General features: G+C 51.8%; 6 protein-coding genes across 6 annotated transcripts; 3 read left to right on the top strand and 3 right to left on the bottom strand.

The window, feature by feature from the left end:
• Window positions 1-135: 135 nt before the first annotated feature.
• On the bottom strand, window positions 136-3,101 carry TGME49_225410 (histone H3 centromeric CENH3). Its single transcript, XM_002366173.2, has 3 exons — window positions 1,918-3,101; window positions 1,300-1,394; window positions 136-956 (listed from the first exon to the last, which is right to left on the bottom strand). Exons 1-3 carry the CDS (start codon window positions 2,308-2,310, stop codon window positions 794-796), a joined length of 651 nt encoding a protein of 216 aa, XP_002366214.1. The 5' UTR covers window positions 2,311-3,101; the 3' UTR covers window positions 136-793.
• A 4,202-nt stretch (window positions 3,102-7,303) lies between these two features.
• On the top strand, window positions 7,304-10,586 carry TGME49_225413 (hypothetical protein; the record flags this gene model as incomplete). The annotated part of the gene is made up of 5 exons (XM_018780102.1): window positions 7,304-7,436; window positions 7,970-8,325; window positions 8,563-8,636; window positions 9,377-9,446; window positions 9,798-10,586. 5 exons carry the CDS (start codon window positions 7,304-7,306, stop codon window positions 10,002-10,004), a joined length of 840 nt encoding a protein of 279 aa, XP_018635996.1. The 3' UTR covers window positions 10,005-10,586.
• A 330-nt stretch (window positions 10,587-10,916) lies between these two features.
• Window positions 10,917-12,784, bottom strand: TGME49_225420 (histidine triad domain-containing protein). Its single transcript, XM_002366174.2, has 2 exons — window positions 12,187-12,784; window positions 10,917-11,640 (listed from the first exon to the last, which is right to left on the bottom strand). Exons 1-2 carry the CDS (start codon window positions 12,475-12,477, stop codon window positions 11,266-11,268), a joined length of 666 nt encoding a protein of 221 aa, XP_002366215.1. The 5' UTR covers window positions 12,478-12,784; the 3' UTR covers window positions 10,917-11,265.
• A 160-nt stretch (window positions 12,785-12,944) lies between these two features.
• TGME49_225430 (Ras-related GTP binding A family protein) lies at window positions 12,945-17,731 on the top strand. Its single transcript, XM_002366175.2, has 6 exons — window positions 12,945-13,990; window positions 14,429-15,411; window positions 15,998-16,173; window positions 16,374-16,475; window positions 16,821-16,920; window positions 17,422-17,731. The coding sequence occupies exons 1-6, from the start codon at window positions 13,737-13,739 to the stop codon at window positions 17,514-17,516; spliced, it is 1,710 nt and encodes a 569-aa protein (XP_002366216.1). The 5' UTR covers window positions 12,945-13,736; the 3' UTR covers window positions 17,517-17,731.
• A 331-nt stretch (window positions 17,732-18,062) lies between these two features.
• On the top strand, window positions 18,063-27,102 carry TGME49_225440 (hypothetical protein). Its single transcript, XM_002366176.2, has one exon. It carries the CDS (start codon window positions 21,421-21,423, stop codon window positions 26,659-26,661), a length of 5,241 nt encoding a protein of 1,746 aa, XP_002366217.2. The 5' UTR covers window positions 18,063-21,420; the 3' UTR covers window positions 26,662-27,102.
• On the bottom strand, window positions 18,497-19,728 carry TGME49_225435 (hypothetical protein; the record flags this gene model as incomplete). The annotated part of the gene is made up of 2 exons (XM_018780103.1): window positions 18,497-18,644; window positions 19,523-19,728. 2 exons carry the CDS (start codon window positions 19,726-19,728, stop codon window positions 18,497-18,499), a joined length of 354 nt encoding a protein of 117 aa, XP_018635997.1.
• Window positions 27,103-27,468: the final 366 nt, after the last annotated feature.

Genomic DNA, 27,468 nt, shown 5'->3' with positions numbered 1-27,468 from the left:
GGGGCAGGCTGCTACTCTACGAGATCCCCACTTAGACCTCAGCTTGAGCGGAAGTTTCAGTCTCAGCTGTTCTTGTGCAGTGCGGTTTCGTCAAGTGTAAGACCTCTAATTCTCTTCAAATTCAGTTTGACTTGTCGCAGTTAGTGATATTAATTTTGACAATGGTGTAGACAAATGTACGAGTTTCTCCAAAAGGACCGTTCTTTCAATAAAGAGCCAGGAAGCTGTTGAACTTCCTCACCCGCAAAAAAAAGTGCGTCCGCTGCTTCCCGGGAACACATAGCATACGAAACGGAAATAAAAAGGGGTTCAGAATACATTATCTCGACAGTATTCAGCCCTAATTTGATCTCGGGCATCCCAAGATGCCACCGAAGCACATGCAGCGTTAACAACAGACAATTTTCAACAATTTTCCTCCTCTGACGAGGACCCACGATGACCACATCAAATGAAATACCGGCCACGAAAAAGGGCCGGAACTCGTGCAGAAGGCATACAAGGAAGTGAGGAAAACAATTTGTCTCGCATGGGTTAGAGTATATACAAGGGGAACTGCACTGTTCTGCTGATCCACCGAAAAAGGTGAGCTGTCTACATTGCGAACGTGCCAGTGTCCGAATAATAGACGACAAAATTGACGTTCTCCTACAGTGGGGTCCATCCGAAGCAAGAAATGCGCTCAACGAGAATACACGAAAAGGGCGAGCCCTCCACTGTCCGCGTCGTCGGCGGGACACACCACTGGCAGCCCCCACACAGAAAGACAACGGGATCCGGAAAATGCCTTTGTTCAGCAAGGAAACGCATGCCGCAGTCTCTGAGCCAAGTGGAGATCCTTTGGCATTAATGTGACACGTTTCGCATGCATTGCACAGAGGTACGAGTCCTCCATTAGCCCCGTTAGGTACGCCTCACTTGCGCACTGCAATGCCATAAGTGCATCGGCTGTGAATCTGCAGGTCCACACACACGCACGCAACCGAGCATTATTCAGAGGAATCAGAAGTTAAAAAAGAACAAGCCTACACTCGCTGCATTAAACAAGGCCATGTGAGGCGGCGTGTTCCCCATTGTAGGTGAAATAGTGCATTCACCAACACGTCTCTACACCAAGAACCAGCAACGCTCAGAAACTACAGACATCCAGTGTGGTTGTAAAAAGAGGTTTGGGAGAAGCAGCACGTGGAACTGTGGAATGCACGCACTGCACCATGTGTTATTTCCAGCACATTACATCCACCGGACAAGCCAATGGGTTTCGGTCATCCTGGACCGAGAAAGGGGGAGATAACGCACCTGTAGGGTGAGGCGTAAGGAGGTGTACAGTCTTGAGCGACTTCGTGAACGAGTCTCAAAAAAGGCATCCTGGGAATCAAGAGATCTGTCGACTCCTGCAATGCACAACAAAAAAAAACTGAGTCCCAGCCGATCTGACATCGTCTTGTCGTTCTGCTACGAGACAACCGGAGTGACGAAAACTAGTTGACATGTGCCAGTTTTAATGTCATGTATCTGGAAGCTATCGAAACCCCAGTCATTGACTGCGGTTCGTGGCAACAGAGCATCTGTACCACAGGAGTCGCCTGAAGGACCTAACAGCCCATAGCTGCCTTGTCCCGGCGTTTTGTGTCCCTTGCCGCGATATATTCCAAACTGTCCGTGCTGGTGTGCTAAAGCCGCGCACTGGAAAGCGTCTTCCTCTTAAGAGATCCCGAACAACCACGGCCTTCTGCACGCGCAGAGAAAAACTACCGAAGCTGAAAGCTGGCAGCCGCCTTCGTTCCCACAAGTGGTTGAACAGCAACGGTGCCATCTCCTTCCAGTTACAAGAAGCGATTGTTCTAAGATGCCAGGGAAACTGTGGGAATGGAACAGAGAAGCGACAAGAGAAAGCCCCTGCAGGCGGGCACGCACCCGAAGTCTCTTGATTTCCCGAAGTACTCGTGCCCCGGGCGGCGCCCGTCTTCTCGGTTGCAGTCCCCGATCACGGCCACTCCTTGCTGGTGGTCTGCCTGATGCATGCGAACCGCGTCTGCTACTGCTGGAATGCGACCCTGATGAGGAAGCCACGCGGCTTGGAGAGGGGGAGCGGGAGGAGTAGGAGGACTCAGGAGAATCGTCGTCAGAAGGGGATGACGGGGCCGATGAGCGTCGGTGGACAGGCTTTCGACCGTGAGATGGGGGTGGAAAAGCAGCGCCGACCCGAGATTTTGGGGCCGCTCCTACTGCACCCCCGGATCCCGTGGTCAACTTAGGCCGCGAGCCAGGTCCTGCTCTGCGCGCAGGCGTCGTCTTGATGCGAGCCATTGGGGTGCATCTGCCACGAAAAACGAACCCCTGCTGCCAGAAAATACACTATGGATCGCTCCTTGTGGTGCTTTCAATCCTAGCAGGAGAGATGAATTTTGAAGGAACAGATTCTCGATTTAATTCCGGTTCGTTTGTCGCGTACCCGATGAGGAACGGAAATGACAAGGAAAACAGGCGGCCACCGTTAGACAGCGGAGATCGCGACCTCCAGATCGAAATCCGACTTGTACTATGACCTGTTCATTCACCTTTCAGCCTCTTTCTTGTATTTACGCAGAGAAACTCAGAGCCAGGAGCAAACGGCAATGACGCAATGACCAGTCAAGACATCATCTGCCGAGGATCCAGCGGAACGACTTCCTGTCGCCTGTAGCAGCAGAGGCAAGCACATATACGGCCTCGAAAAAAAAAACACGCCGAATTTGGAGACGAAAGCCTGGAGACGCCTAGATGCTACAGAAGATTTTCGAGACAAGTCGCTCGCTTTTTTGAACGTGTACCTTCGTGCGAAGTATCTCAAGAGCAAGGCAGCCGACGCAAGACACAGAACCCTCAGCACGCGCGGTCCCAGCGTACTACAGCTGAGGGCGGAAATCTTATCAGTCGGACAGATTGAAAAAACTAATAGTTTCTAAAAAGACATGATCATGAACAGAAGAACCCTCCAGAAGCGAAAACCGCTCCAAGTCGTTCGTGCCACGGCAGATGTAGAATGTGCGGCCATTGGCCACGGGACTCACAGGCCGCCACCTTAGTTTCTGTCCAGTCTACGTGCGAAGCGAGTTCAGATATTTCAAAAAGAGAAGTAACCCGTCTTCTTTTCAAGAAATTCAGAAACGTGTTTCGGCAAGGCGAGCGAAACGCCGTGGGACAACGAAGCAGACAGTGGTGGTTGCATGCGTTGTGCGAAGATATGTCCACCAGCTGCGACATGAGCGGGACAACTATCATCCTTTTGCCTCTTGTTTCTCCAGACATTGTCCCCTCAAAATAGGAAGGAGACATTTCACACTATGTTGCTAACATCTGATCACTTTAGCTCAGAAGCTTTCGAGGTGACAAGCAAGCACAAATGCCCAGTGACGACACAGGATGATGCACATTCCTCGTGGCGGAAGGCGTCAAGCGTAGTCGGACTTCTTCGCTTTATTCGTGAGTCCGTGCTTTGCTCGTTTCTGACAGTCATTCGGTCTTTAGTCACGGTTAAATACATACGGAAGAAACAGTAACTTTTACCTAAATTTCGGCACTTGTGGCCGAGCTCTCCGGTGCACGCCGACTAGTGGCAACGGCTGCCTGCCAGAGGTTCTGCGAGACAAGCCAAAAGACACATAGTGCCTTGATTGACAGGAGGAACATGTCCGTCGCGAAACGGTGGTAAACAGGTAAGGTGAGAGGTGGGTTCTCAGCACGGCAACTTTGTAGATCCCCCACAATCCTTCATTACAGGGAGCACTTGTGGAGAGGGGGCGCCCGCACTCTCACTTCGGTTCTGCTCGCCGGCGACCATGTTTCAACCGCCTTCTGCTAGTCACGCAAAAGCAAGGCCGTCAGCCACCTCTCATTCAGTGACGTGACTGCGTGTTAGGGACATGAGAAGGAGAAGCACTTCTCTGATTTGCTATTCTGGGACTGTCGTTATAGACACCGAGATGCGTGGGAAACGTACGCGCTAATTTGCGGCTACCACTACAAGCGGGTCCTATCTCAAGTATGGAGTTGTCCACTGCTCTTTGTGCTGTAAGTTTCAGCTGGTATCCTTTGCGTTGTATCGTTTATGGCAAACATCCATGCACTGATAAAAGAGAAACGATCTCAAACACCACACTGCAGCCTTGGCCAGCGAAGCGGCACGGCGAGCAATCCACGCACAAAGCGTGACTGTCCATTCGTAGCTCCCTGCCGCTAACTTCAACTCAGAGAATTCATAGGAATCAATAAAGCCACATTTTCAGTGTCACGTGGTAAGCGTTGCATTTACTTTGTGTCTAGTTTCATCGTCCATCGTCGCAGAAACACAGTGACTACGAGTGCATTCCAAATTTTTTTTTAAGCGATGTTAGTTTGCTTTCGTGTTGGAAAAAGATACAAAGACCCGTATAAGTTTCTGATGAACACAACCTCGGCCATGCTACTGCCATGAGAGCCTCTTTTGACTGCGGGGTACAGTCGAATAGCGAGGGATGGAAATGCACATCAGGGATAAGCATGAGGTCGGGAGCTCTCCCTTTCTCAGGTTTGCAATACTCCAACCACAAAGGTCGTTGCCGTAAAAGATGACCATATTCAGAAGTACACATAGTTTGTTGAAGAACGCTAATATCAATTTTGCACATAAAGGGGACAGAGAACACGGGCGTAGAAGGTCAGCGTTAAGCTGTGCATCGCATCGTTTAGCCAAGTACTCAGATGATTGACAACGACTCGAGTTCTAAAGGCTGTGACGTTCCTTAAGTGCTTTTCATGTCTGATGGGCTTCACAGAGTCCGGGAACTAATAGACTGACACCCAACATTCAACAAAATACACAGCAGTTCACACTTTTTCCCGTTTGTTTGTACTCAGCACTGACAGGGCTCGTGTGCCTCCGAAACACATGCTCCAATGCAAAAGACCCAAGAGACGATCTACTCTTTTCTAAGGTGAACAGTTAGGCAAGACAGCAAATAGCTCAAGAACATCTCAGCGACATTACACGGGTCATTCCTTTCGTGTACTTTGCGACATCTCGTCCCAAGCTGCGGTGTAAAACGCAGAGCACGATGCACTGGCCCTCATGGGGCAGAATATCTCACTTTTCCTCTGGGATGTTCTTTGATCATTAGATCATTTGTGGAACGTTTGTGACGGACATCTGCCACCGTTGCCCTTGCCCTCAAACTGCGACGCAGCTGGGGAAAGCGCGACAAATGCTTTTAGACGGAAACACACCAGCAAGACGTCACCTTCCCAAAATCTCTTTCGCGGTACCATCTCTCCACCTGATGTCGCAGCGCTGTGCGCATCCAGAGCCATGGCATTCTGTACTTTCAGATTGTTAGTGTGAAGGGTGGTGACCAAAGTTTCCTGCTCGTGTAGTCTGAGCACCTCCCCCAATCAAGTACCTTTCCCGCTACGACTACCTGTCACCCCTTTGTTAGCGGCGTTGTGTGTCATGTGCCTCTGAGAGGCAAAATATCGCGTTCATCGCCGTGGCATAACTGTTGTACCATGGTCACGAGCTCCTTCGCAAAGTCGTCTGTCTGCAACACGTAAAGAACACTACTCAAATTGGCGTGCGGCTGTGTGAACCGAAGTGCAACGGTGCTGCTGTTTGGTGTGTTGGGACAGTATTCATGTACGTTGTCCCGCCGTCTAAGCAGCGGGTACACTTTTCAGTCCCACTAGACACGCATTTGAACTGAAGTATTCGCTTTAAAGTTCGTCACATTTGTCCCCTCATGTGGATGTAACAGTACGTCTCTTGATAACGTACACACTGCTTGTGAATCGGCGCGAGAAGGCGTCGCGTGTGGTACACTCGGCACGCTGTCGCCCAGAAAAGCTATGTGCTCGTCTAGGCGTTATTTTTGCTCAGCTGCTCCTACGGACACAAATACGGTTTGAAGTATGGGGGTTTGCCCCGGTGAGAAATTCTGGGTACTTGCTGTTTCATTTCGTTGGTTGACAAAACGTGTCTGTGATGTTAGTGTCCTCACAGTCCACGTGAACACTACACCGCATTTTGCGGGGTCGACTGGGACACAGCACTTAGTCGGAAGTTCCATCGAGGCTACCTCAGCAGAGTGACCCGTAGTTGGCAGTTGTTTTTTATCAAGTCCATGACGAAGGCTTCTTTCGCTACTGCGCTTCACCGTTTTGAGTGTACACTCTAATGGTGTGGGTCCCTCTGCGGCCCCCGCCATTCGGTCGGAGGATTTCATTGCTAACCGCCGTTGTAGCGGTGTTCTGTCTCTCCGATTCCGTTCGCCAATTTGGCGCCGCGGTGAGTCTGTTACACGCAACGGAAGCTGCCCCCGATAAAACAGATGTCAACGATGTGTCAAACACATCGTTATTTAGTGGCGAGGGCGACGATGATAGACAAACAGAGAGAGTGGAGCCGAAGCCGCCAGCTGCGGGCGAAGCCTTGATCAAGGTTCCCGATGAAAACGGTGCTGCCACTGGATGAGAAGCAAGAGATACACGCCGATGCTGGTGTAGAAACGGAGTTATTCTCTTTGTCCCGCATACTGGAAGTCATTCAGAGGCATGCGGAGTATCTGAGTTCCGTGTCCGCTGAGACCGGACGAAGACAGGAGTTGTCAGCAAGTCCCAGTGAGAGGCAGTTGATACACCTAAAACGATGCGAACGGGGGACCCTGAAAAGGATGAAACTGATCCTGCACGGGGGCTCTTGTCACAACACTTTAGCCAAAAACTGGAGGTGGATTCAGCGATGTTATTGAGCAGGACGAAAGCCTGATTTTGCAACTCGATGAGTCGCGTCCGGAGGTAAAGCCGTTTTGCGGAGACACGCGCGTCAAAGAAAAGAATCCCGCCTGCTCAAATGATCTTTTTTCTCACAGCTGGAAGTGGGTCGATGCGTCCCCGACTTTTCACTTCAATCGAAATAATGGATCTTTGCCTGTCCGGGCCACTTTTTGAATCTCTACGTGGCTGATACGTACGTCGTTGTTGCGCGTGGTTCTGCGGACTGCAAGGATGTCGACGTAACGGCAGTTTTCGATCGCTGGTCCCATTCTCATCACTGCGCTTGAGGTACACAGGAAAACCGAGTCACTAAAAACCTGACGAACCTTTCGGCCAGATGGATCATTCATACCCTCGATCACATGGCCAGGGCGCTGCTCGCTGACTCCATAATTACTTTTGTACCATTTCGTCTCTGCGTACGCTGATAGGACATCATCAGTTATTTTACTCTTGCGTTTTGCAAAATCGTGGTGTGGAAGCGATCAGACTTCCCTACGGAATTGTAGAGATGCAGATGAAACACCTTCGATGCCCCGCGTTTGTCACTTGGTACAAACGAGTCCCGCGGCGATTGACGGATTCTGAGGACGGTGAAGAGTTGCGCGGATCCGTTGGAACTTTTTCAGCCATCATTCCCGAGGAGATAAGTATGCCTTCGCCACTGTCGTTTATTTGTCGTCTACCTTTTTTCTGAATATTTGCTCCATTAACAGCACCTACGGCGCAGGCTCAAATTTTTCATCTTCGTGTAAAAACCGTCGTCGGAGGGTAGCGTCTGTGCCGTAAAAACCAATAAAAACACCTGAGCAGTCGCCTGGCAGTGTTTGAAGTTGAAGCGCTTTCATCCAGTGCCTTGCTTGTGGAAAAAAAAAGGGTGTTGTTCCAAAAGGCTCGAAAGAGCTTACACGTAACCTTGTGGAGAGAGATCGGTCGCGCAACATTTTTTTCTGGCGGCCAGAGCAGCACCAGTCCACCAAAGATATGCTACGAAATTTTTTCTCTCGAAGGGATTTCTTGAAACCATTGCCGGATGTGTTTACAGGTGGGGCATTGTGTCAGCAAGGGCAAACTACCGACATGCGTCCCAGCCAGCATTCATGTTAGTGTCTACACATTCAGTGAGACTCGTGTAGCTCAGTGCTGAGTGTGACTACATTTATCGCGTTACCTATTTTTGCAGGAGACTATGCCTTGATTGCCGCACAAGAGGACTCGCGCCTCCCTCCGATAGAATTGGGCGAGGTGCCCACGCTGAAGGGCACCGTAACTGTGCTTCACTCCTTCGAAGTAAATCGTCCACACTTGTTTTGTGTCCTGATGTCGTGCGAGAGGATAGTAGTGAAGTGTATGACAAGTAGAATCGATGCTCTTTGCCCTTCTGAAAACGCCGTTGTACTTTCAGTTACACGCTTACGTCCACCCAGCTGCAGCGTGCGAGCGAGTTCGGTAGAGTTTTACAAGGCGGAAAACTCGAAACGAAAGTGCCAATGCGGTGAGCAAGAGGGGGAACGAGAACAGAGAATAGCAGAGCGGCAGGTATGAAACTCACACTCCAGCTGCAGAAGAGGCATTGAAGAGCTCGACTGGAAGCTCTGGCCACGAGTATAGTGACCTGTCGCCAACATGGTGTGAAACTCCCCGTGCTTTTGTCACGGCAGCGTAGACGTTTCGTTTCCTCCTTATCGTGTCTCTAATGCTGTCCGCTTTGCGGTGTGTTCTTTTTTCTGGTACATAATCCCTGGTCGAGTCCCTTCTTCCCATTTTCTCTTACAGCAGACCAAGAACAGTCGGTACTGGAAGACTGGCGTGCACGGCTTGGCGGCAAAGTTCCACGTTAATGGACAAATGTAAGTTATGTTCCTTTCTAGTGTACGTTGCTGAATCACTAAGGAAATCGTCCACGGTTTTTTCTCACGCTTCCGGATATTCCATAGGAATCGGCACTCCTGCATGGCAGCCACTCCACACAGTCGTCCGGTACCAGCTAACCCTCACCCATCTCCCTATAAATACACGTGTCTGCCGCGCCCGTATTCATCGATTTCACCTTCAGCACGTGTCTGCATAGCACTATATTAGTGTGTGCTCGTAGTGATAAACTCGCAAAATTCACACACAGTTTTGATTGTAATGACCGAATAGTATCTCTGCGTATCGCGTGGCTATTCCGTGCAACGATGATGACTAGCCTCGACGCCATGCTGGTTTCACCAGCTATATGCACTAGACAAGTAATCTTCATATACTCCCAACAGGTACGGATAACGATCTACATATTTATATAAGCATATATCCGTAATCACAGTGTGGTTCCTTAAGGAAAAGCTACATTGAACGAATTTCCTTACAACGAAAGTGTTGGTGTTTTTGTCATGCAATTATCAAAAGCATGACCGTTATCCTCAGAGGAAACCCTGAGCGCAGGACACACGCAAGCCTATCTGACGTTCCGCCGTTCGGATGAAAGGTGCCTCTGTGAAGCAATTCTCATCTTTCTTGAGAAAGGAAAGAATTCTTTTGTCTCTCCCGGTACCTTTTGGTGCGATTATAGGAAACTTTGTAATTCCGTACGTGTCTGAGTGTACAGATATTCGGGTGCGTATCTACCGCAAGTTATGGTTGAGTTCGAAATGAAGGCGAATGACATTGCTGAGTTGGTGAGGACCCGACAGAACAATCCGCATCAGTTTGAACACTGCTTTGCACACTTGTTTTGCGTTCAAGAACTCCACAGCACATTATGCAATGGGATTCGTAGGTTTCTACGAAACCACATAAATGAACTTTTCTGTGGGTTTCTACGATGCAGGGAAGTGGCTGTGCGGTGAGGGAGGTCCCGTTGTTTTGTTGAAGGCCAGTTGTTACCAGTCGGTGAATAAGATGATCGGCTGCGCAGAGATGACTCCCGCGAGAATTCGATTTGGCCAACCTAGAGACTGTTCAGTGTTACCTAGAGGACAAATGTCGGGACCAGGTTGCGTGAGCATGCCCCTTATTGCGCTTCTCAGATTCGCAAAGCGCAGTATTTCGGCGAGATTACAGAAGAGCTCCTTGACTCAGTGCAGCTAACAAAATTTCAAGGCACGCACGGATCGCTATCGTTTTCCGAGCACAAGAATGAACACGGAGTGATGACAGGCGTCACGTGTTCAAATGGACATGTTAATGGAAAACAAAGCAGGAAGTTTTCCGGTGGAACTGAACGCCACAGGTGACGCCGCAGATCATCAAGGGGAGGCTAGTGACAGCAGTTCGTCGTGAGGATTAAATAAATGAGGGTCTGTACAGCATCGTGTGGCCGCAAGTCTGGCACATCGTGTCCCATGCTGTTTGGTGCTATTTTGAGGGATCCGACCGCGTTAGCACAAAAATTGTGTTCGCGTTTGGTTTTCACTGTGCTTGGTTGACGGCATTACCTTTTTTCTGGAGGGAGAGACTTCCCTGGGGTTGACCATCCTTCTTGGAGGGTGATGCATCCAAGCAAAAACGAATAGCAGTGAGGTACACGGTATCTTCCTCGTGAACGTCCGCTCTAGAACCACAGACACCCCTCAACATCAGAGACGGGCGTGCGTTTTCGTCCGACAACTTTTGTTTGCGAATTTTTGGGTTTTGCGCGTGTGAGGATAGTATACAAGAAAGGACGAAATAGTGTTGCTGCTGGAGCGAAAGGTGTGCCTAAGCGAAGTTCGCGGGGGGATGAAGCGACGTTCGTTCGCGTGGACAATAGATTTCCCAGGCGAACGGAGAAGGCCTTGTGTTTTAAGCCAGACGGGTGAATGATGAATGATGCTCCAGCAATGGGATGGGTGACATCAGACGACTTTTAATACGTTTGGTTGTGTTTTGGTTTTTTTTCGAGAAAAAACGCGACTTATCAAACTGAACGGTAACAAGCAAAAACTGTTGTGAGCAAGACGACAGGGGCGAGCGCTACCCTTTGGTTTCCCTTTTCGCAGCAAGCAGGTGCTTCATTATCGTTCAGACCTTTCTGCCGCAGTCTAGCTTGCGGAAGTATCCCTCATCAGCTGAAGTTAATTTACCTGCAGTTCGAACGCGTTCCCTTCTCCGAGTGACGCTTTCTTTAAGCCTCTCTGTCACTCACAGTAAGGAGCGAAACCAGGTAGAGTTTTTCCACGTTCCTTCGGAAAGAAGCTGGGTGCCCGCGAGTGGAGGCACATGACGCTTTGAACAGATTGCATCACGGGTATTTCTGTCTCTCCACTTGAATGTGTGGACTCTCCCTGGGAGTTGCAGATAAATCAGACCTGTGTCTAAAAGGAATCGCTGCACATCGTGGGACAAGACACCTGTGCGCAGGTCCTTCTAGCAAAGAGGATGCATACCATCATGCAGTGCGGCATCTAAACGTCACACAATGACGAACGACGACCACAAAGATTTATACTTCCTGCATTACACGCCGGAAGCACAGCATGTAATTAATTGAATAAAGGCACATGACTGTAGTTTTTTTCAAATGGAGACTTCGGCGGGACGTGATGGGAGCGGTTGCTTGTCGGCCGCCATTTGCAGAATCCACTCGCGGAAGTCCGCTGCCTGCAGGCTTTTCGATTTCGGCTCATCCTCGTGTAGTGCGCCTTCTTCGTCCAGGGGGAACGGGAGGGACTTCTCTAACAGTGGATAAATGTCATCGTTGTTGGAAAGATCGTCTTTCCGCCGCGGAACCAGGTGCACGTACAACTGCGGAAGACACTGACCTGCTGCCTCACCCTGTTGAAGCAGCATTGTGCAAGAGTCTGTCCCCGTTACCCGGTTCAAGATATACGACACTACTTGAGTGGCCAGAAACAAGTCATCAACTTCCTCCGGGGAAAGCTCGTAAAGGGCCTGAATAAAAACAACGGAAATAATAACACAAAGCTGGTAGCTGTATCGTGCCTTTGCCTTCTTCATGCTAATTTCTTACTGTGCGATTTCCCCGTCCTGGATCTCCCTTCCGCCGAGCTGTTTCACCTTTCTAATCCTCATTGGCCAACATGTCCCACCCGGGGTAATATAGATACCAAACAGGAGTGGATTTGTCAGTTCACTACATACAGCAGAGCCTGGCGGAATTGGATACAGAACACATCCATTCTTTCTTTATGCATTTCCGGTTGTTGCCTCTACCACTCTGTGATATCGAGGGTTACCCGTCGATGGTAACAATGCGCCTTGTTGTGAAAAATGAACATAAACCCGGATGGATCAGAAAACACGAAACGCAGGGTAGAATGACGAACAGTGACGAAGCGGAAATGGAGCAACACCTACAGAATCACATAAAGTTTAGAGCAGGGCCGAAATCCTCGTCAACTCTTCGACTCATGCATAACAACGAGAGACAGAAGTGCGGGATCGTCTGGTCACATCTTCCTCTCCGTAGCCGCTTACTTTCACTTCCCTTCGAGGGGTAACTATAGCGTGGCCGGGAAGAACGGGACGCGGCGCGAGCATTGCAAAGCTCCGAGACGTGCAGAAAAATACTCTGTCTGCTGGGACCGACGCGCCGCAGAAAGAAACTGGCTCCGGCCAGAAGGGAACAGAAGACGGCGAAGATGACGAAGCGTGCTTCCGCAGTTCACATGTTGCTGTTCCAAGCAGGCGCCACAACGATGAACTGCAAGCGAGTGCAGCTCCGTTTGCGGCGCTACACGCCGCGAGGGCGGTAGAACACGCCGTCATGGTGGATCGGGCAAAGCAGAAAACACACCGCGGTTGCAGTCAACGGCTTGCGAACGTCGTACAAATCCATAAAAAGAGGAACTTTGTTGCTATCCCTCAACTGGTAACACTACCGGAGCTGAAGTGACTTACACGTTGACCGACACTTCGCGCGACCGCCTGCGTTGTCGGCTCAGACGAAGCGCACCCCGACGGGGAAGCTCAGATGCTTGCGGATTTCTCATTCGGTTCCTCGACTCTATGCGTTTCTCAGTGAAAATTCCTGCAGTGCAAGGATTCGAACTCAAAAGCATCCTTTGTTTCCACTGTTCCCTCGTCCATTCACACGCTGAAGCTGACATATTTCGCAAGACTCGAACAGCTTGGCTGGCGACCCGTGTGCATGCATGCATGCATGCAGCTGTGGAGACTTAGATCATGCGGCGTTTCTTGAGAGGCGGTCACGCAACAGTTATCTTTGTTGATCTCTGAGACCGCGACATGCAAAACTACTAAAAAATTACGGAGAAGACGAATTCAGTTTTAGTGTCAGGCGCCCCGGTTTACCCGACGTTAGCCGTCGCCTAGCTTTGCCATGTCCAGCCACGCCCGCTAGTAAGAGACTTTTCCTGTTTCCCGCCTGTGACTGTAATTCCGTTATTGCAGACGTTTAACTGGTACAGCAACACTCAGGAGACTCTCGCTCTTGCAAACAATACCCATTCGATACGTGGACAAGTGGATCTCTTGTTTGGCATCCGTGGCTGTCCCAGATCCGGTGTTCGGTGGTACATTCCTGTCATACTCCGTACCGAGTATTCGTTGTGTTCTGGCGTTCCCCATTCGTCGCTTTCTGCCTTCCTCCCATTTTCTACAGTTCACGTGCACTACTCAGAGGGATGAAGGAGGAGAACTAGCCGGTTGCCTCGCGTGCTCTAGTTGAAGGGTCACACTTGTGGAAATCGTACGCGCAGACGAACCTCATGGTGGAAGACAAGACGACGCTTCCCGCTAAATATAACTGCAAGAACGATTTCTCTTGGCACAAGGCTCAATGCTTGTGGACTTGCACTTACAGTCACCCTCAGTATTCGAAGCATCTGTGCATGCACGCAAGTACTCGGAGAACCATCTGTGCACATTGTTGTCTCCGTGCATTCACTTTATGGGATACTTCCGCGTGCCGCTGAGGCTGGAGACACGCCTGTCATGTGGTCTGCAACTGTCTTGTCTTCTTGAATTTCCTTCGTGGGCTTCAGCGTTTGACGTACGCGAGCAAGATGGAGAGGAGCGACTCTGGGACCAACAGCAAACTTCTCCTTATGGGGCGGGCAGGCGCGGGGAAGAGCTCGATGCGCTCCATCATCTTCGCGAATTACATTCCAAGTGAAACGCAGAAACAGGCACCAACATCTAACGTCGACCATTCAACCCTGCGTTTCCTTGGCTGGCTCGATTTGTCCATTTGGGACTGTGGCGGCCAAGACATCTTCATGGAAAACTACTTTGAACTACAAAGAGAAAACATTTTTGGGTAAGCCCGAATCAAGACGAGAAAGAGGACGGAAAGGCTGTCTGGCTAGGCAGCTCAGTCTTGTGTCTGCGATGCACCTTGGCGTGTTTCCCCCCTTCGTGCACCAGTGGTAGGCTACGCTGCCTTTATGCCAATTTCTTACGCCAAAACAGGGAGAGAAGCATCCCCCTATGCCGAGGAAAGAAAAGCGAACTCAAGAAAAGTTAAGCTCTACCTCAAAATGTGGTCATCGTGCAGCTCATAACTAGATATGCATCCTTGAAGGGCATTTCATGAGTTTCTGTTTTGTTTTTATAGGACCGTGGAATAGCAAGAGACTCCTGCTCACCCCGTTTGCCTTTCGTTTCGAAATCTGGCTGCGCATTTTGCGGGGTTGCGTGGTTCCTGGTTGTCATCATGGTCGTTACTCTGTGTTACGGTGTTTGTGCATCCTTCCAGGAACGCGGAGGTGCTTGTTTACGTGCTCGAGGTTCGTCGGAGTTCGCTCCTCGCTGCTGGTTTGGTAGAAGCAGCTGAGGCGGCTGCTTCATCCGCATTGTCCGATCGTCGTTCGCACTCCGCATCGTCTGTTGCCTCTCGGTCGCCGGTTGCATCGTCCTCGTCTTCGGCGCTTCGTTCAGTATCGTCGTCGTCCTCGTTTGCTGGCCCCCGCGCATTGTCTTCATCGTCAGCTGTGTTTCATTCGCCCTCTTCTTCATCCGCGTCGCCTGCACAGACTCTGCAGTCTGGTTCCTCGCACCCGGTTCTCGACGTTCGTTCATCGTCCTCGCCTGCGTTGCTTCATCCGTTTTCGTCCTCACTCGCTGCACGTCGTTCACCTGCATCATCCTGCTGTGCTGTCCCGAGTTGTCCTCTTTCCGCTCTTTGCCCCTCTTCTGCACCTGTCCCTGATTCGTCTGTCCGCATTCCGCCTTCGAACCGGCTTGCTGCCGTCCCTCTTTCTTCCTCGGTTTCTCTTTCTGCTTCTGACCGTCGTTCTGCTGCGCATCTTCCCACGCGTATCCCTCTTTCCCCGGCTTCGGTCTCTGTTTCTCCATCTAAACCTCGTTCGCCGACTTCTTCGTCCGGCTTGCCTGGCGGCAACTCAGCGGAGGGGCGGCGTTCGGGTTCGCCTTCCTTTCGGCTGTCATCTTCCCCGTTGTTTCCGCCTTCGACTACGCGGCTGTCTTCTGCGTTCGCACCCGTTTTCAGAAGCTTCTTGTCAGCAGGTTCCGTGCTTCGGGAGACTGTTCAGAGAGACGTTCGTCTCCAAGAGCTCGCCAAGGACGCCAGATACATCAGCGAGGCCCTCCAAAGCATTTGGGTTTTCTCTCCCACAGCGAAAGTATTCGTCCTCGTCCACAAGATGGATATCGTTCCCGCTGAAGACCGGCCTAGAGTCATCGCCTTCTACAAGAAGCTTATCCGGGACCTTGCACGAGGTAGTTCGATGGAGCTGCAAGAAGAACAGAGAGAATAACGAGAAATGGGGAAAAAGGGACGAGGAAGTGCATGACAAGCGTGTTCGGCTGTCAGACCTTTGGAAGAGGACAAAGACGACGCTTGCACTGTTGTGTCGTCATCCCGGCATACGGCGGAAAGGATAAAGCCTCTTCCTGTTCCACCCTTGCATTTTTTTGGGATCAGCCCGCGGATCGATTGAGGGTTCACAATGCCTTTCCTGGATTCGAATAGTGAAACGTCTGAGTGCGCTGATTGCGGATATCATCACCTTTGTCCGGTGCATCCATGTTTTAGTTTTTCTTTCGATCACTCGATGTATGCTCTGTAGGTGTAAGTGCTCACGCTCATATGCATATTAAACACAGACCCTTACGTTTATATATAGGGACTTCATTGTTGCCTTTTCCTCTATATAGCCGTATACACACATCCGTGGAACATGCGTGTGCTTGGATCGATACACGCCTGAACGGTCGAACAGGAGGTTCTTCTCTCTGAGGGAAATGTATTCACGCTTTATGAGCTTCTCCCCGGCTGCCTTGTGTTTCGTGCTTTTGCTCTCAGAGAAAGAAGTGGGTGTCTTTGCAACTTCGATCTGGGAAGACACGCTGTTCCAAGCGTGGAGCACAATCGTCGCGTCCTTGGTTCCGCATGTCGAGGATCTAGAGCGGGACTTGAGAGCTCTGTCTGAGCTATGTGTCGCGGACGAAATCGTTCTCTTCGAGAAAAATACCTTTCTGGTAAGGAAGAAGGTCGGCGCTATCAGTCAGGGTTTCCCAATCGGGTGGTTGTTCTACTAAAATGTTTGCTTCTGAGGGTGTTGGTCGTTCTGATGACCCTTCAGTTGACTATGACGACCCACCTATTGCTGCCGAAGCGTGGCAATGCTGCTTGACTCCCTGAACACCTTCAGGCTTCTGTTTTATCCCTGCTTCCGTAGGTCATTTCGCACTGGTCCAGAAGGGAACATCCAGACGCGCAACGCTTCGAGAAAGTCTCGAGCAGCTGCAAGCAGTTCAAAATGACATGCGCAAAGTCACAGGTACCCCACACCTCACACTTAGTTCTCGCTTCTCCAGAGCGGCTTTATCGGGGGTCTTCGCTGTTGATATCCGTCTGCATGCTAGCCTGTCTGCGTGTACACAAACATTCGTCCACTTTCACATGGCTAGAAATTGATAGAATCGTAATACGGTTGTTATAGATGTGTATGTATGTACGTATATATATATATATATATATATATATATATATATATATACATATCCGTGAACCTAGATGTAGATGTGCGAGTGTAAGGGCTTTATTCGTGGATGAGCAACCACGATGTGACATGAGGGTGGTAGAAGAAGTGTGTACGACTCTGTGTTTCTGTATCCACGTTTAGAGCAATTTCTCGAGTTTCGTCGCCCGAACGCCGACACTCTCCGCCTTCATCGAGCGCTTTACTCGCAACACGTACATCATGATCATCATAAGCGACCCAGGTACGTTCATCTCTATATTTACCATCTTTTCTCTAGATTTCGTTGCTGCAGTACATATAATGGTCCACGTTACACTCTATGTTCAAACTGTATAGACCCCGGGGATACCAAGCCGGGGTCCAGGCCACTCGTTGGGGAGCTCCATTTCCTCACAGAGTTTTTGAACAAAAAATATGTGTGACCATCTTCAACGATAAATCCACTCTTCCAAAACTTACGCATATCCACAAATATTTACATTCCTTTTACATTCCTAAGTTCATGCGCATATGTATATATATATATATATATATATACGTATACATGTAGGTCGACCTGTCAGTCAGTATGTACATATATATGCATCTTTGAATATATGCCAACACGCTTCATGCTTGCATGCCTGTATGTAAGTCTACACGCATGCAAGCGTGTGCAGCCACATGAGTGCACGCATACATCTGTAAGTACTCAGGTGCGCATTTTAGATTATGTCTGCCGTCGCGTTTGTGTGTTTTTTAGGCGTGGAGCCAGCGGCGACGTTGTGTAATATCGACAGAGCTCGGGAGCACTTTAGCAAGTCTGCGCAAGCGATGCAGGTCGGCCCGTCGTTGTGAGGCCGTGTCTGTCCATGGAATTTTCTCTCGAAACCAACGGTGCACTATCCAGTTTGTTTCTCGGTTTTTCTTGAGTGAGACGAGTGCACGCCTCTCAGGTGTCTGCGCAGTTTCTACCTGCAGCTTCCCGCTGTTCTGCATCGGGGGGAAAGGCGCTATCGCACTGCCGTGCACAAAACTCCTCCCGTACATCCTCCCTTTTTTTGTCAGCAGGGCGAGTTTACGTCAAGACGACTGAGAGCATTTGCGCTTTGTCTGAGTCCGTTTGGTTTTCTTGTCTCACGCTTGTCAGGTGAAGACGTTTGAGACGTCCGTGAAACCGTTTTTTTATTCCGTGCGTTTCTCGCTGCACCAGTCTGCCTCGAGGGTTTTCCTCTGCGGCCTAGAGCCGTCCTCCTGTATATTTTTATGCAATCATTCTTCACACCTGCTTGGCCTAATGGGCGAAGGAAATCAGCGCAGGGTGTGTGGTCACTTCGCCTGGTGTCTGGTGTGGGATTTCTCCACCGGCATACATGCAGTTCGTGTTTGTCCGACTGAAGAAGTCTCACACGTGCGCTCATGGGATTTGTCTCTCGGATGTTATGTAGTACCCACCCGTTTGATGGTTTGCATATATTACGCACAGAGAGAATCATCTTTACGTCTTCGTTTTGTTTCATGTACGCACTGAACACCGACGGGCGCCAAGCGCGACGCCCACACTGCCAGGTTAGGTCACTCTCGCTCCACCTGGCGTCTGCCGCCCTGTCTTTCCTCGTGTAAGAATGTGAGGCGGCGGGCTCTTTTTTTACCAGACGAAAATCTGGTTCGGAAGCTCGCGGGGGCTACCAGTTTTTGGTACGGAAAAAGGGCGTATGCGCGCCACGGAAGCCCTGGTCTGGTGGGACACTCGCTCTGGGAATTCAGGCATCGTTACACACGAGTGTCGAAGTTTGGTTATGCTTTTGCTTGCGTCTTGAACCATCTCACACACGTTGTCACGCGTCGTTTTCTCTCCGTTGTCGCGCTTTCCGGAGTTGCATGTTTTGTCGTGCGTCAATTTCCTTGCACCAGTCCGACTGCTGGTTGCCCATAGGCAGGCCTCCATCTGTTTGTGTCAGGTCTGGTTCCTCGGTAAGAAGGCTCCTGTGTAGAGAGAACCACACGCTATTTTTGAAGAGGCGTGTTCAACCCTTCATGCTCCAAAGAGCGGCGACAGCTTGAGTGGGGGTCGCCGATTCGCCGCGGACACCATCTGGATCGCAAGAGAGACGAAGGTTCTTGCATCAAAAAACCATTCCATCTCGTTTACTTCACCCACGGTTTTGCTTTCCCGGAGTCCCTCGGGCATCCTCTTTTTACGCCGGACAGACGGGCTGGATGCAACTATAGATCTACCTTCGCCTACGCATATAAATTCACCCATATGAAATCGTGAATAGAGATGGATGTATGCCTATAATCCCTCACGTACTCTGGTTTGTGGATAACTGCCTTGTGAATAAACAGAAGCAGATACGTATGCTGTAGTTGGTGAAAATGTTTGTTGACATCTATCCATAAGCGCAAACATGTCGGCAGAGCGGATGTTCGAATAATGTACTGAATGTTGCCACTCGTTCGTTGCAAATGCGAGCATAGGAAAGGATCGGCCCCCACTTCTTCGTCCGTGCAAACATCCGACAGTGCAACGAGACTCCAAGCACGCATGCATCCTATTTTGTCTGCGGGAGACAAGGGAGTCTAGCTTCAGTTGTTATATGATTGGTATTGCATGCCCTGAGTACGTAAGGAAAAGGAAAGGTTAATCGCTGCCAGCTCGAGGAATTGAGAATGTCTGCAGGAGACTAGAAGCGATTGAACAATCTGAATCATCTGGGTAGCCGCGAAACTTGTGGCTAGTCCCGAGAAAGAATGTATAGCACTTCTACGCAACTGTTTTCCCACGTGTCTACGAGGACGAGATACCTAGATTCAAATATACAAAGACACAGACTTCCGTGTCATACACATCGACTGCTCACTCTATTCGGAGGCACATCTGCCGCGTCACTGTAGTCGTGGAAACCTGGAAGAGGCACGCAGAGAAGGAACTGTATGTTTTAATGAATGAACTTAAGCAAATGCGTTTGCCGCTATTCCTGTGAGAGCCCGACAAAGAGCAAAACTCGCGGATGCAACGCAGATGGGTTACTGCCTCTTGTTCCTCCCGTTTTGGCTCAGAGAGCATCGAATTCCGAGAACTGCAAACAGACACTGAGACCATGCCAGGCATTTCTTGCGTATCAGACACATCACGTCGCCGCAGCAATCTTCTCTATCAAACAACTGCTCCTGCCCCCGCCCTCAAGTTCATATCCCCCTAAAACAACCGCACTGGCTAGACATCGTTCTGCCCTTTGTCGAGAGACCTCGAGATTGCGAAGGCAGACAGCTTCGATAGGCAAACAAAGCTGTCCGACTCGGCACAAAAAGTAATCAAAAGAAAATCTGACATAGGGGACAGACGGCAATGCGGCTCGTTGCTCAACCACAGACACATGTAGGACGAGGTGTACGTACATCTAGGTATCGTTCCGCTACATTCGATTCCTCCGATATCCCGAAATCAAACAGAGTCATTTTTGTAGGAGAGCGAGGCGCAGTCTCCGAGTTTGCGCTGCAGGAGCTAGCCGCCTGAAAACAGGATGCATGCGTGTGACTTGCAGCGGTATTACATGCGCGACAGTGTGCCGGTCGGCATGCTTCTCAGGAAAAGCGAACACTTGCGGACGCCAACTTTTCTCCAGGACAAGCTTTCATCGCTTCCTTCTTCTCCCCTGCGGACATCTCCACTAGAGGCTCTGTTCTTCCTCATTCTTTCTTTGACTCGTCGCCTACGGATTGGCCACTCAGAAGCAGCACGCAGCGCTGCGCTTCTGGTGCTACCAGCTTAGGTGGGAAGGAGGGTACATCGCTTGACAATAGACGCAAAAATGCATTTAAGAGATATTTCCTCTTCTCCACTTGCCTTTGTTCCAGTATTCAAATCCCAGTGAGTGTGCGCCTCTGTCAACGCGTGCCTCGCATGCCGCTGTCCTGACCGTTGAATTTTTTCATTTGTCACAAGGGACAGCGCGTTAATACCCGCCACCCGAACTACGAACATGACATCTTCTGCCTCTCAAAATCGACTTCGTCAACCTTTTATTCGTTTGCTCTGCACTCGGCACACCGTGGCGCCAGTGTCTGTGGTAGGCTTACTCCGTTCCGATGCTCTCCTCTCACGAAGAGGACAAAGGTGAGACGCGAACGCAGATACAGGGAATTCAGGGCGCTAGCACAGCGCTGGTTGCCTCTTACGATTTCCTGCATCTCACACTTCGTGTCCTCTTTTTCATTCCTGGCGCCTCTCCCGTGAATGACGGAGACAGTGTAAAAGCTTACTTTCTGCTTCGTCCTTCGTCCCGTGTTCTCTAGCTCCTCCTAAAGTAAGACGGTTTGTCTGGTGGCATATACCTTCTCCTCCTGTGCTTGCTTTGACTTTTCTCTACGCAAGCTCCCAGATCTCTCGATAGCCTTCTCAGGGTTGCCTATCGGCGCCAGGAACCGAGCTTGTGTCTTTCCACACTCGGTGGGTCGTCTGTCCTTCGCTTCCCTTTTCGTCCTTCCCGCCGTCTGCCGTTCTCTTTACCAGCAAATCTCCCCATCTTCTCTCTCGCTCTCTGATCCCTGTCTCTGTCTTTTGGACTCGCGTTCCTCCCGCCAGAACATCGTCTTCCCGCTGTGTCTCTCTCTTCGCTGCCTCCGCCCTTCTGCGTCTTCCTCGGGGCCTTCGGTTCTCCTCTCTGTCTCTCTCGTTCGGCCTCTCCTTCTCGCCTCTCTCTTGGAGCCTCAGAGAGGCAGCAGCGGGTCGAGGGAAAGGCGACGCTGAGCCGCAGAGATGAGCCGCGAAGAGCAACAACATGGTACGAGAGGACCTGGGGAGGCGTCGAATGTGGGCAGAGAGACAGCGGGCCTTCCTCAGGCTCCTCTGCCGCATGCGCAGAGACTGGGCGCCGAAGAAAGGCACGGAGGGTATGCGAGGGACGAATCGGGCCTCTCTTTCTTTAAACAACCGATTTCTTCTGTCTTTCAGACTTCACACGACGAGTCAGGACACCCCCACGAACAGGCTGTAACCAAACAGCCACATGCCCACGATATCCACAGCTCTCCGCCGCTGTTGTCTTCTCTTTCATCTTCGTCTTCTTCTCTTTCTTCTTCGTCTACCCGATCGTATTCTCGTTGTTTTCCGGTGAACGCTCACCGTTTGGCGAAGCCTCGACGGGGCGTCGTGCTAGTTCAGCTCGCAGATGTTGTGAGGGAGCGCGAGGAGCGAGAAGAGCAAAGGAGAAGCGCAGTTGCTGAGATGTCGAGGGCCGCCTCTCTGTCGAATGTCCCTGCCACGGGGCCTCCTGCTTGCCAGAGGGCGACTGTGGGGTGGGGCGCTCCAGGCCATTCGCCGGCGCAGAGTACAGACACTGCAGGACCCTCCGCGAAACCACTTGGGAGAGAGGGAGGAGAAAGGGCAGCAGAAGAGGAGGCAAGGACGCAAGAGGAAAATGCCTGCGCATTGGCACAGGAAAGGAGACGGACTCTGCCACAGGACGAGAGAACCGCAAAGAGGGCAAGCCGCGGGGCGAGGGCGCTCCGCGGGAAGCAAGGTCCACGCGTCCGAGGTTTCTCCGTCGAGAGTCGCCGTCGAAGTTTCGACACGGCCTCCTGGGAGGGTTCGTCTCTGTCGGTGTCTTCTCCTGCGAGCTCCTGTTCGTTTTCTTCGTCTTTCGCTCCTTCTGCTTCCTCTGCGCAGTCTCCGGATCTCTCTTCTTCCTCCGGTGCTTCCTTCGCTGTCAAGGCTTTTCAAAGGCGGAAGCCTTCGGGGCCCCACTCGCTGGAGGTTTCTTGCTTGTCGCCCTCTGACTCTAGGTTGGCGCGGAGCGAGGCTGCGACCTTCGCCGCTTCCTCGGGGGTATCGTCTGGCGCGCATGCGCTAGAGAGACGAGGACGGAAGGCCGCCCGGGAGAGCGGGGGGCAGCCGGCGACCTCTGCTTTGGAGTTGGAGAGAAAACAGACACTGAGGAACCCTGGGGCTGGGGAAGACAGTGAAAAGGATCCAGGACATCGGGAAGTCTCAGACGACGCGAGAACAGAGGTGGCGAAGGATGAAGACACGCGAACGAGAGAAGAGAGGGAAACGCAGCTCAGGCCCACCCCCAAGTTCTGCGCCGCCTCGCTTTCCTCGGGGACACCACCTAAGAAGGCACCCAGACCAGCGTCCACGAAAACGAGACGGCGCCTGCAGTCTCCTGTCTCCTCTTCTCGGTCTGCTTCTCGGTCTGCTTCTCGGTCTTCTTCTCGGTCTTCTTCTCGATCGACTTGTCGCGGTGCGGCGTCTGCCGCCTCACCTCCAGCCTCCGCGTGCACCGAGGCCGCGTGTCTCTGTGCCCAGAATGGGTGGCTGCGAAGGGAGCTGAAGGGCCGCTTCACTGAGCTTTTTCAGCGATTTTCTCGAGACCTCGAAGGCGCTCGCCACGTGACCAGCCAGACGGCAGAACAACTCGTCGCCTTCTCGCAGGTGCTCCTCAGACTCGCTCACCAGTCAAGCAGAGACGCGCCGAAGGGTTCAGAGGCCGCGAGGGAGAGAGCAGGCAGAGACAGGGCGTCGACGGACGAAAAAGAGGCGCGCGGGAGACCGCCAAAGCGACGCAGGGACGCAGGGGAGAGAAACAGAGGCGACAGTGTGGAGAGGGAGGAGACGATAGGAGAGGCTGGGAAAGGAGACGGGAGGAAAAGAGGAAAGAGGGAACGAGACGAGAGGAGACGAGATGAGAGCGAAAGATGTGACGAGAGAGAAGACAGCGAAGGGAGGGAAAAAGAAGAAACAGAACAGAAGTTGAAGGCGCCAGGAGACAAAACAGGAAGAACTCGAGAGAAAGAGGCTGGACGAAGAAGGGCTCGAGCAGGGCGAAGGCCGGCAGCCTCAGCGGAGACAGGCACGACGAGGCGACAGGGACAGGCAGCAGAGAGGGGCAACGGAACAAAGACTGGAGCTCCAGATTCTCTGGGAAAAGTGAGAAAGCGTCTGGAGTCCCAAACCCCCTGGGGAGACACAATGCATGCAACCAAGGAAGTTGCGGCATCTGGACAATCAGAGGCCCATTCAGAGACAAAGAGGAAAGGCCCTGAGGAGTGTACACGGCTCAAAAAATCCCACCAGAGAGAGACTTCGTCGAGAGCCACAGAGAGCGACGTGAACGCTGCATCTGGGGAACCTCTGTCTTCATTGTCTGTGTGTTGTCAAGAGGATCTCTCTTCCGTTTCGTCTGGCGCGTCGCGGTCTTCTCCCGTCTCTCTTCCTTCTCTCTCGCCCTTCTCGCCGCTACCTGTTCTGTGCTCACAAGGCCCTTCTGCTTCGTCCGGCTCTTCGTATCAAAGTTCTTCTCCTACGTCTGGGCCTCCTGGCCAACCGTCTTCGTCGCTGGGTTGCGAGAATTCGTCCTCTGCTCAAGGTTCTTTTTCGGGTGGTTTTTCCCTGCCTCCAGTGTCGCATCAGTCAGCTCCCTCTGCATTTCGGTCTCTCTCTCTTGGGGCTTCTGCGGTTCCTTCTCCTTCCGTTTTATCGTCTTCCCCCCCGCCGTCTGCTTTCCTTGGTTCACCTGTTCCTTTACCTTCCTCGTCTCTTTCGCCTTCTCCTTTTCCTTCTTTTCACTCGTCTTCTCCCTTACCCTTTTCTTCTCCCGTGCTGTCTTCGCTTGCCTTACCTTCCGCTTCTCCCTTACCTCTGTCTTCTACCTCATCAAGCAGTTCCGTTTCGCCGTCTTCTTCTGCGGCTTCGGTTTCTTCTTCGGCGGAAGTCGGCTTTGCAGGCATCCCCTTCGCCTCCTCCGCCGTGGAAGCTGCAGGGAGGAGTCCGGCCCGTGCACCTGAGTGCGCGCATGTAACGCCAGACGCAGCTGCGACAACTAGGCATGCCGACGCGCCTCTGTGCTTTTCAGAGGAGCGAGGCGAGCATGCTAGGAAGCGGGACATCGAGTCCGGACACGAGAGAAGAGGAACACCGGAAAGCAGAGAAGGAAGAGAAACAAGAAAAGGCAGAGAAGCGATAGAAGGTCGAGAGACGAGAGGTGGAGGAACACCAGGCGAAGGCAGTCAAACCGAAGCAAACGTCTGGGAAAAGGGGGGACGAGGAGCCGATGCTGCGAGAGTCGGTGACCGAGCAGAAGAGGCAGGCCATGGAGAGAGTCGAACCAGAGGGCGAGTTGAGGGGAGAGAACGCGCACTGGAGGAAACAGCGCCTGAAAGAGGAGACCAAGTAAACTCCGAGTCACACGCATCGAGCTCCCAAGAGGGGACTTCGCAAAGCAGAACTTCGCCAATACTCGGAACGCCTCTCTCGAAAGTCGGGAGAGAACAAGAAGCGCTGTCGGAGGGAGAAGCCTACAGGGAAGCAGCCCTTCTGTCGGAACAAGGAGTCCAGCAGGTGGTGTCTCCCAGGTCGGCAGGAGGAACAGAGGCGACTCAGACAGCCGTCACATCCGAGGAGTCTGAGTTGAGTCGGCCTCCGCCACCTTCTGTCTCTCCTGCTTTGTCTTCTGGCTCCTTCTCCACTTCTTTGAGAGGCGTGCCAGTGAGTGCGCAGGACGCCGTCGCCTCCTGGCTTCGTCAGGCTTGTCCGAGCGATGCGTCTGTTCTCTCCTCTCTTCTGCCAGCCCCGCTTCTTCAGAAAGCCGCTTCTGTCTTTCTCGCCTGCCCGACTGCTGCGTCGGGGCCGACTTCCTCGCTGGGCGCTGAGAGAGATTCGCCAGTTCCAAACACAGAGACACGCGACAGCGACGTGAAGCCTGGGCAGCGGCCTCTCCGTGAAGGCCAAACGAAGAAGAAAGAGAGGCAGAGACACTCGGGAGAAAACCGAGAGACAACGCGAGGACGAGAGAGGAAAGAAGGAGAAAGAGGAGGAGAGAAGGAAGAAGAAGGGGAAGAAAAGGAGGAAGGGGAAGAAAAAGAAGAGGGAGAAGAAAGAGAAGGAGGAGAAAAGGAAGAGGGGGAAGAAAGAGAAGAAGGAGAAAAAGAAGAAGGAGAGGCGTCGGAGGAAGAGAATTCAAGGACGGAGGGGAACAGGCTTGGATCTTTCTCGAATGTTTCCCTTGCCTCTTCGTTCTCGAAACTGTCTTCGAACGTTTCTTCCCAAGGCTCCTCGGGAGGTCGTGTCTCGCCTTTCTCTCCCCCATCTGCCTCTCCTTTCTCTACTTTTCCTTGTTCTACCTCTGCCTGTTCCGCCTCTCTCCCTGCGGTTGGTTCCGCGTCTTCTCCGCCGTCGTTTTCCACGTCTGTCGCGGGCAGGTTCCCTTCGTGGCTGTCACTTGGTCGCGCAGTTGCGGAGGAGACTGGAGACAGCAGGCCACCTCCAGGGGGCGCAGCGATGAGGGCTCGAGAGCACGAGGGTGGAACAGCCCAAGGAGACAAAACGGCTGGTCCTCTCTCGTCCGGGGCTTGGACAGAGGACCTGCAGAGGACGGCTGAAGGTGCGCGAAAGGGACATGCGGGAGGAGAACAAAACGAGAGACTGCATGCACGATTCTCTGGCTCGAGGACGCTCGGTGTAACGAGTAGCAGACCGGAGAGTGGCCACATACAGAGAGAGGCAGACGGATTTTTACATGCGGGAAACGACGGAGTTTCAGTGAAAGGGAAGGCGGAAAGACAGCCGTCTCCATCTGAAGAGAAAGACCGGGCGTCGCGTCTCGCGTCTGTTGACTTGGACGTTTTCATTCACCAAAGGCCGCTCTCGGGAGATGCTGTGCTTTCGAATTTGTACACTGCATACCGGTACAGAGCAGGGATTCAGCAGAGGCCAGGTGGGGTGGTCTCGGGCGGAGCCGAAGCAGAGGGCAGCGAGGAGACACAGAGACGACTCTGTTTCTCTGTGCTTTTGGCAGAGCAAGGCAGGAAGGGTGCGGACGTTGAGTCGTGGTCCACCGAGAGAGAAGGCTCTGCTACCGGGAGCAAGGCGCCGACGAAGAAGAAGAAAACGAGGTCGAAAGAAGGCGAAGAACGCCACCGAAGAAGGTGGGAGGAAATCAAGAGACGTAGACTCAACCTCGAAATGCAAAAGAAGCAGGCGACCGGAAGTCAAAGGTTTTGAAGGAAACCGGTGCGTTGCTTCCTTGAGTGGTCGCGTTAAATGGGTTCTTGAAGCGGCTTCTTTAACTGGTTTTCAAAGTATTTTCGTTGGCTGATTTCTTTGAATGGTTTTAAAAGTGTTTTCGTCGAGTGGTTTCTTCAAGTGATTTCTTTTCGTGGTCTAGTGGTGGTAACCTTCGAGGGAAGTGTAACGCGCACAAATTACTTTTTTTTCCGCAGAGTTTTTGGTTTTTTCACTTGGTTTTTGGATCCCTTGGCTCGGCTCCGGGTTTTTTTTCGAGGGAGGGGTTTGTGTCTTGTGAAGAATGTAGGGTAGGCCTCAAGGAGCGCGTTCTACGCCAGGAAAGGGTGGCAAATACTCGACATATCTGGAGTCGTGCAAACGAGAACATCTGGATATGTCGATCCTGATAAACCACAGATAACACTCGTAACTGCCTTGCTTCTCTACAAGCGAAATTTACAAAGTAGTGAGCACATGTGGAAGGGGAAACAACTCGATGGCCGCATGACACACAGCCTCTGTGTCGGTCGATCAAAGGACAGCTATACACTTTTCTTTGTCGCACTACCAGAGGTCTTGTGCGGCAATGTCGATCTAGAGCAGAAAAGGCGACTATAAGGCGGTGAATATCAGCTTCCCATGTGTCACTTTCACCGAAGGCGCCTTCAGCGAACAACACACTGGAAGATCCGCGTGGCGCCTCGTGGTTCTTTCGAAAGTTGCTTCGTTACTGACATTGCGTTGACTTGCTGATAACGTAACAATCTGGACCTCTGCTTGTACCCCGGGCTGCCTTCAAGCTCG

Source organism: Toxoplasma gondii, chromosome X (genome assembly GCF_000006565.2).
Source record: "Toxoplasma gondii ME49 chromosome X, whole genome shotgun sequence".
Classification (NCBI taxonomy): Eukaryota; Apicomplexa; class Conoidasida; order Eucoccidiorida; family Sarcocystidae; genus Toxoplasma; species Toxoplasma gondii.
Note: the sequence above shows the minus strand (reverse complement) of the source record. Positions and strands in the feature narration are given on the sequence as shown.

Bases quoted from the DNA above. Each gene is read 5' to 3' on its own strand.
- TGME49_225410 (XM_002366173.2), bottom strand. From the start codon at position 2,310: ATGGCTCGCATCAAGACGACGCCTGCGCGCAGAGCAGGACCTGGCTCG. The intron at 1,395-1,917 runs GTGCGTGCCCGC...TGTGCATTGCAG, and splicing joins GGGAAATCAAGAGACTTCGG to GAGTCGACAGATCTCTTGAT. The intron at 957-1,299 runs GTGCGTTATCTC...GTGGACCTGCAG, and splicing joins CCTTACGCCTCACCCTACAG to ATTCACAGCCGATGCACTTA.
- TGME49_225420 (XM_002366174.2), bottom strand. From the start codon at position 12,477: ATGACGGCGTGTTCTACCGCCCTCGCGGCGTGTAGCGCCGCAAACGGA. The intron at 11,641-12,186 runs GTAAGCGGCTAC...GTTTTTATTCAG, and splicing joins CCCCTCGAAGGGAAGTGAAA to GCCCTTTACGAGCTTTCCCC.
- TGME49_225430 (XM_002366175.2), top strand. From the start codon at position 13,737: ATGGAGAGGAGCGACTCTGGGACCAACAGCAAACTTCTCCTTATGGGG. The intron at 13,991-14,428 runs GTAAGCCCGAAT...GCATCCTTCCAG, and splicing joins CAAAGAGAAAACATTTTTGG to GAACGCGGAGGTGCTTGTTT. The intron at 16,921-17,421 runs GTACGTTCATCT...TGTGTTTTTTAG, and splicing joins GATCATCATAAGCGACCCAG to GCGTGGAGCCAGCGGCGACG.
- TGME49_225440 (XM_002366176.2), top strand. From the start codon at position 21,421: ATGAGCCGCGAAGAGCAACAACATGGTACGAGAGGACCTGGGGAGGCG.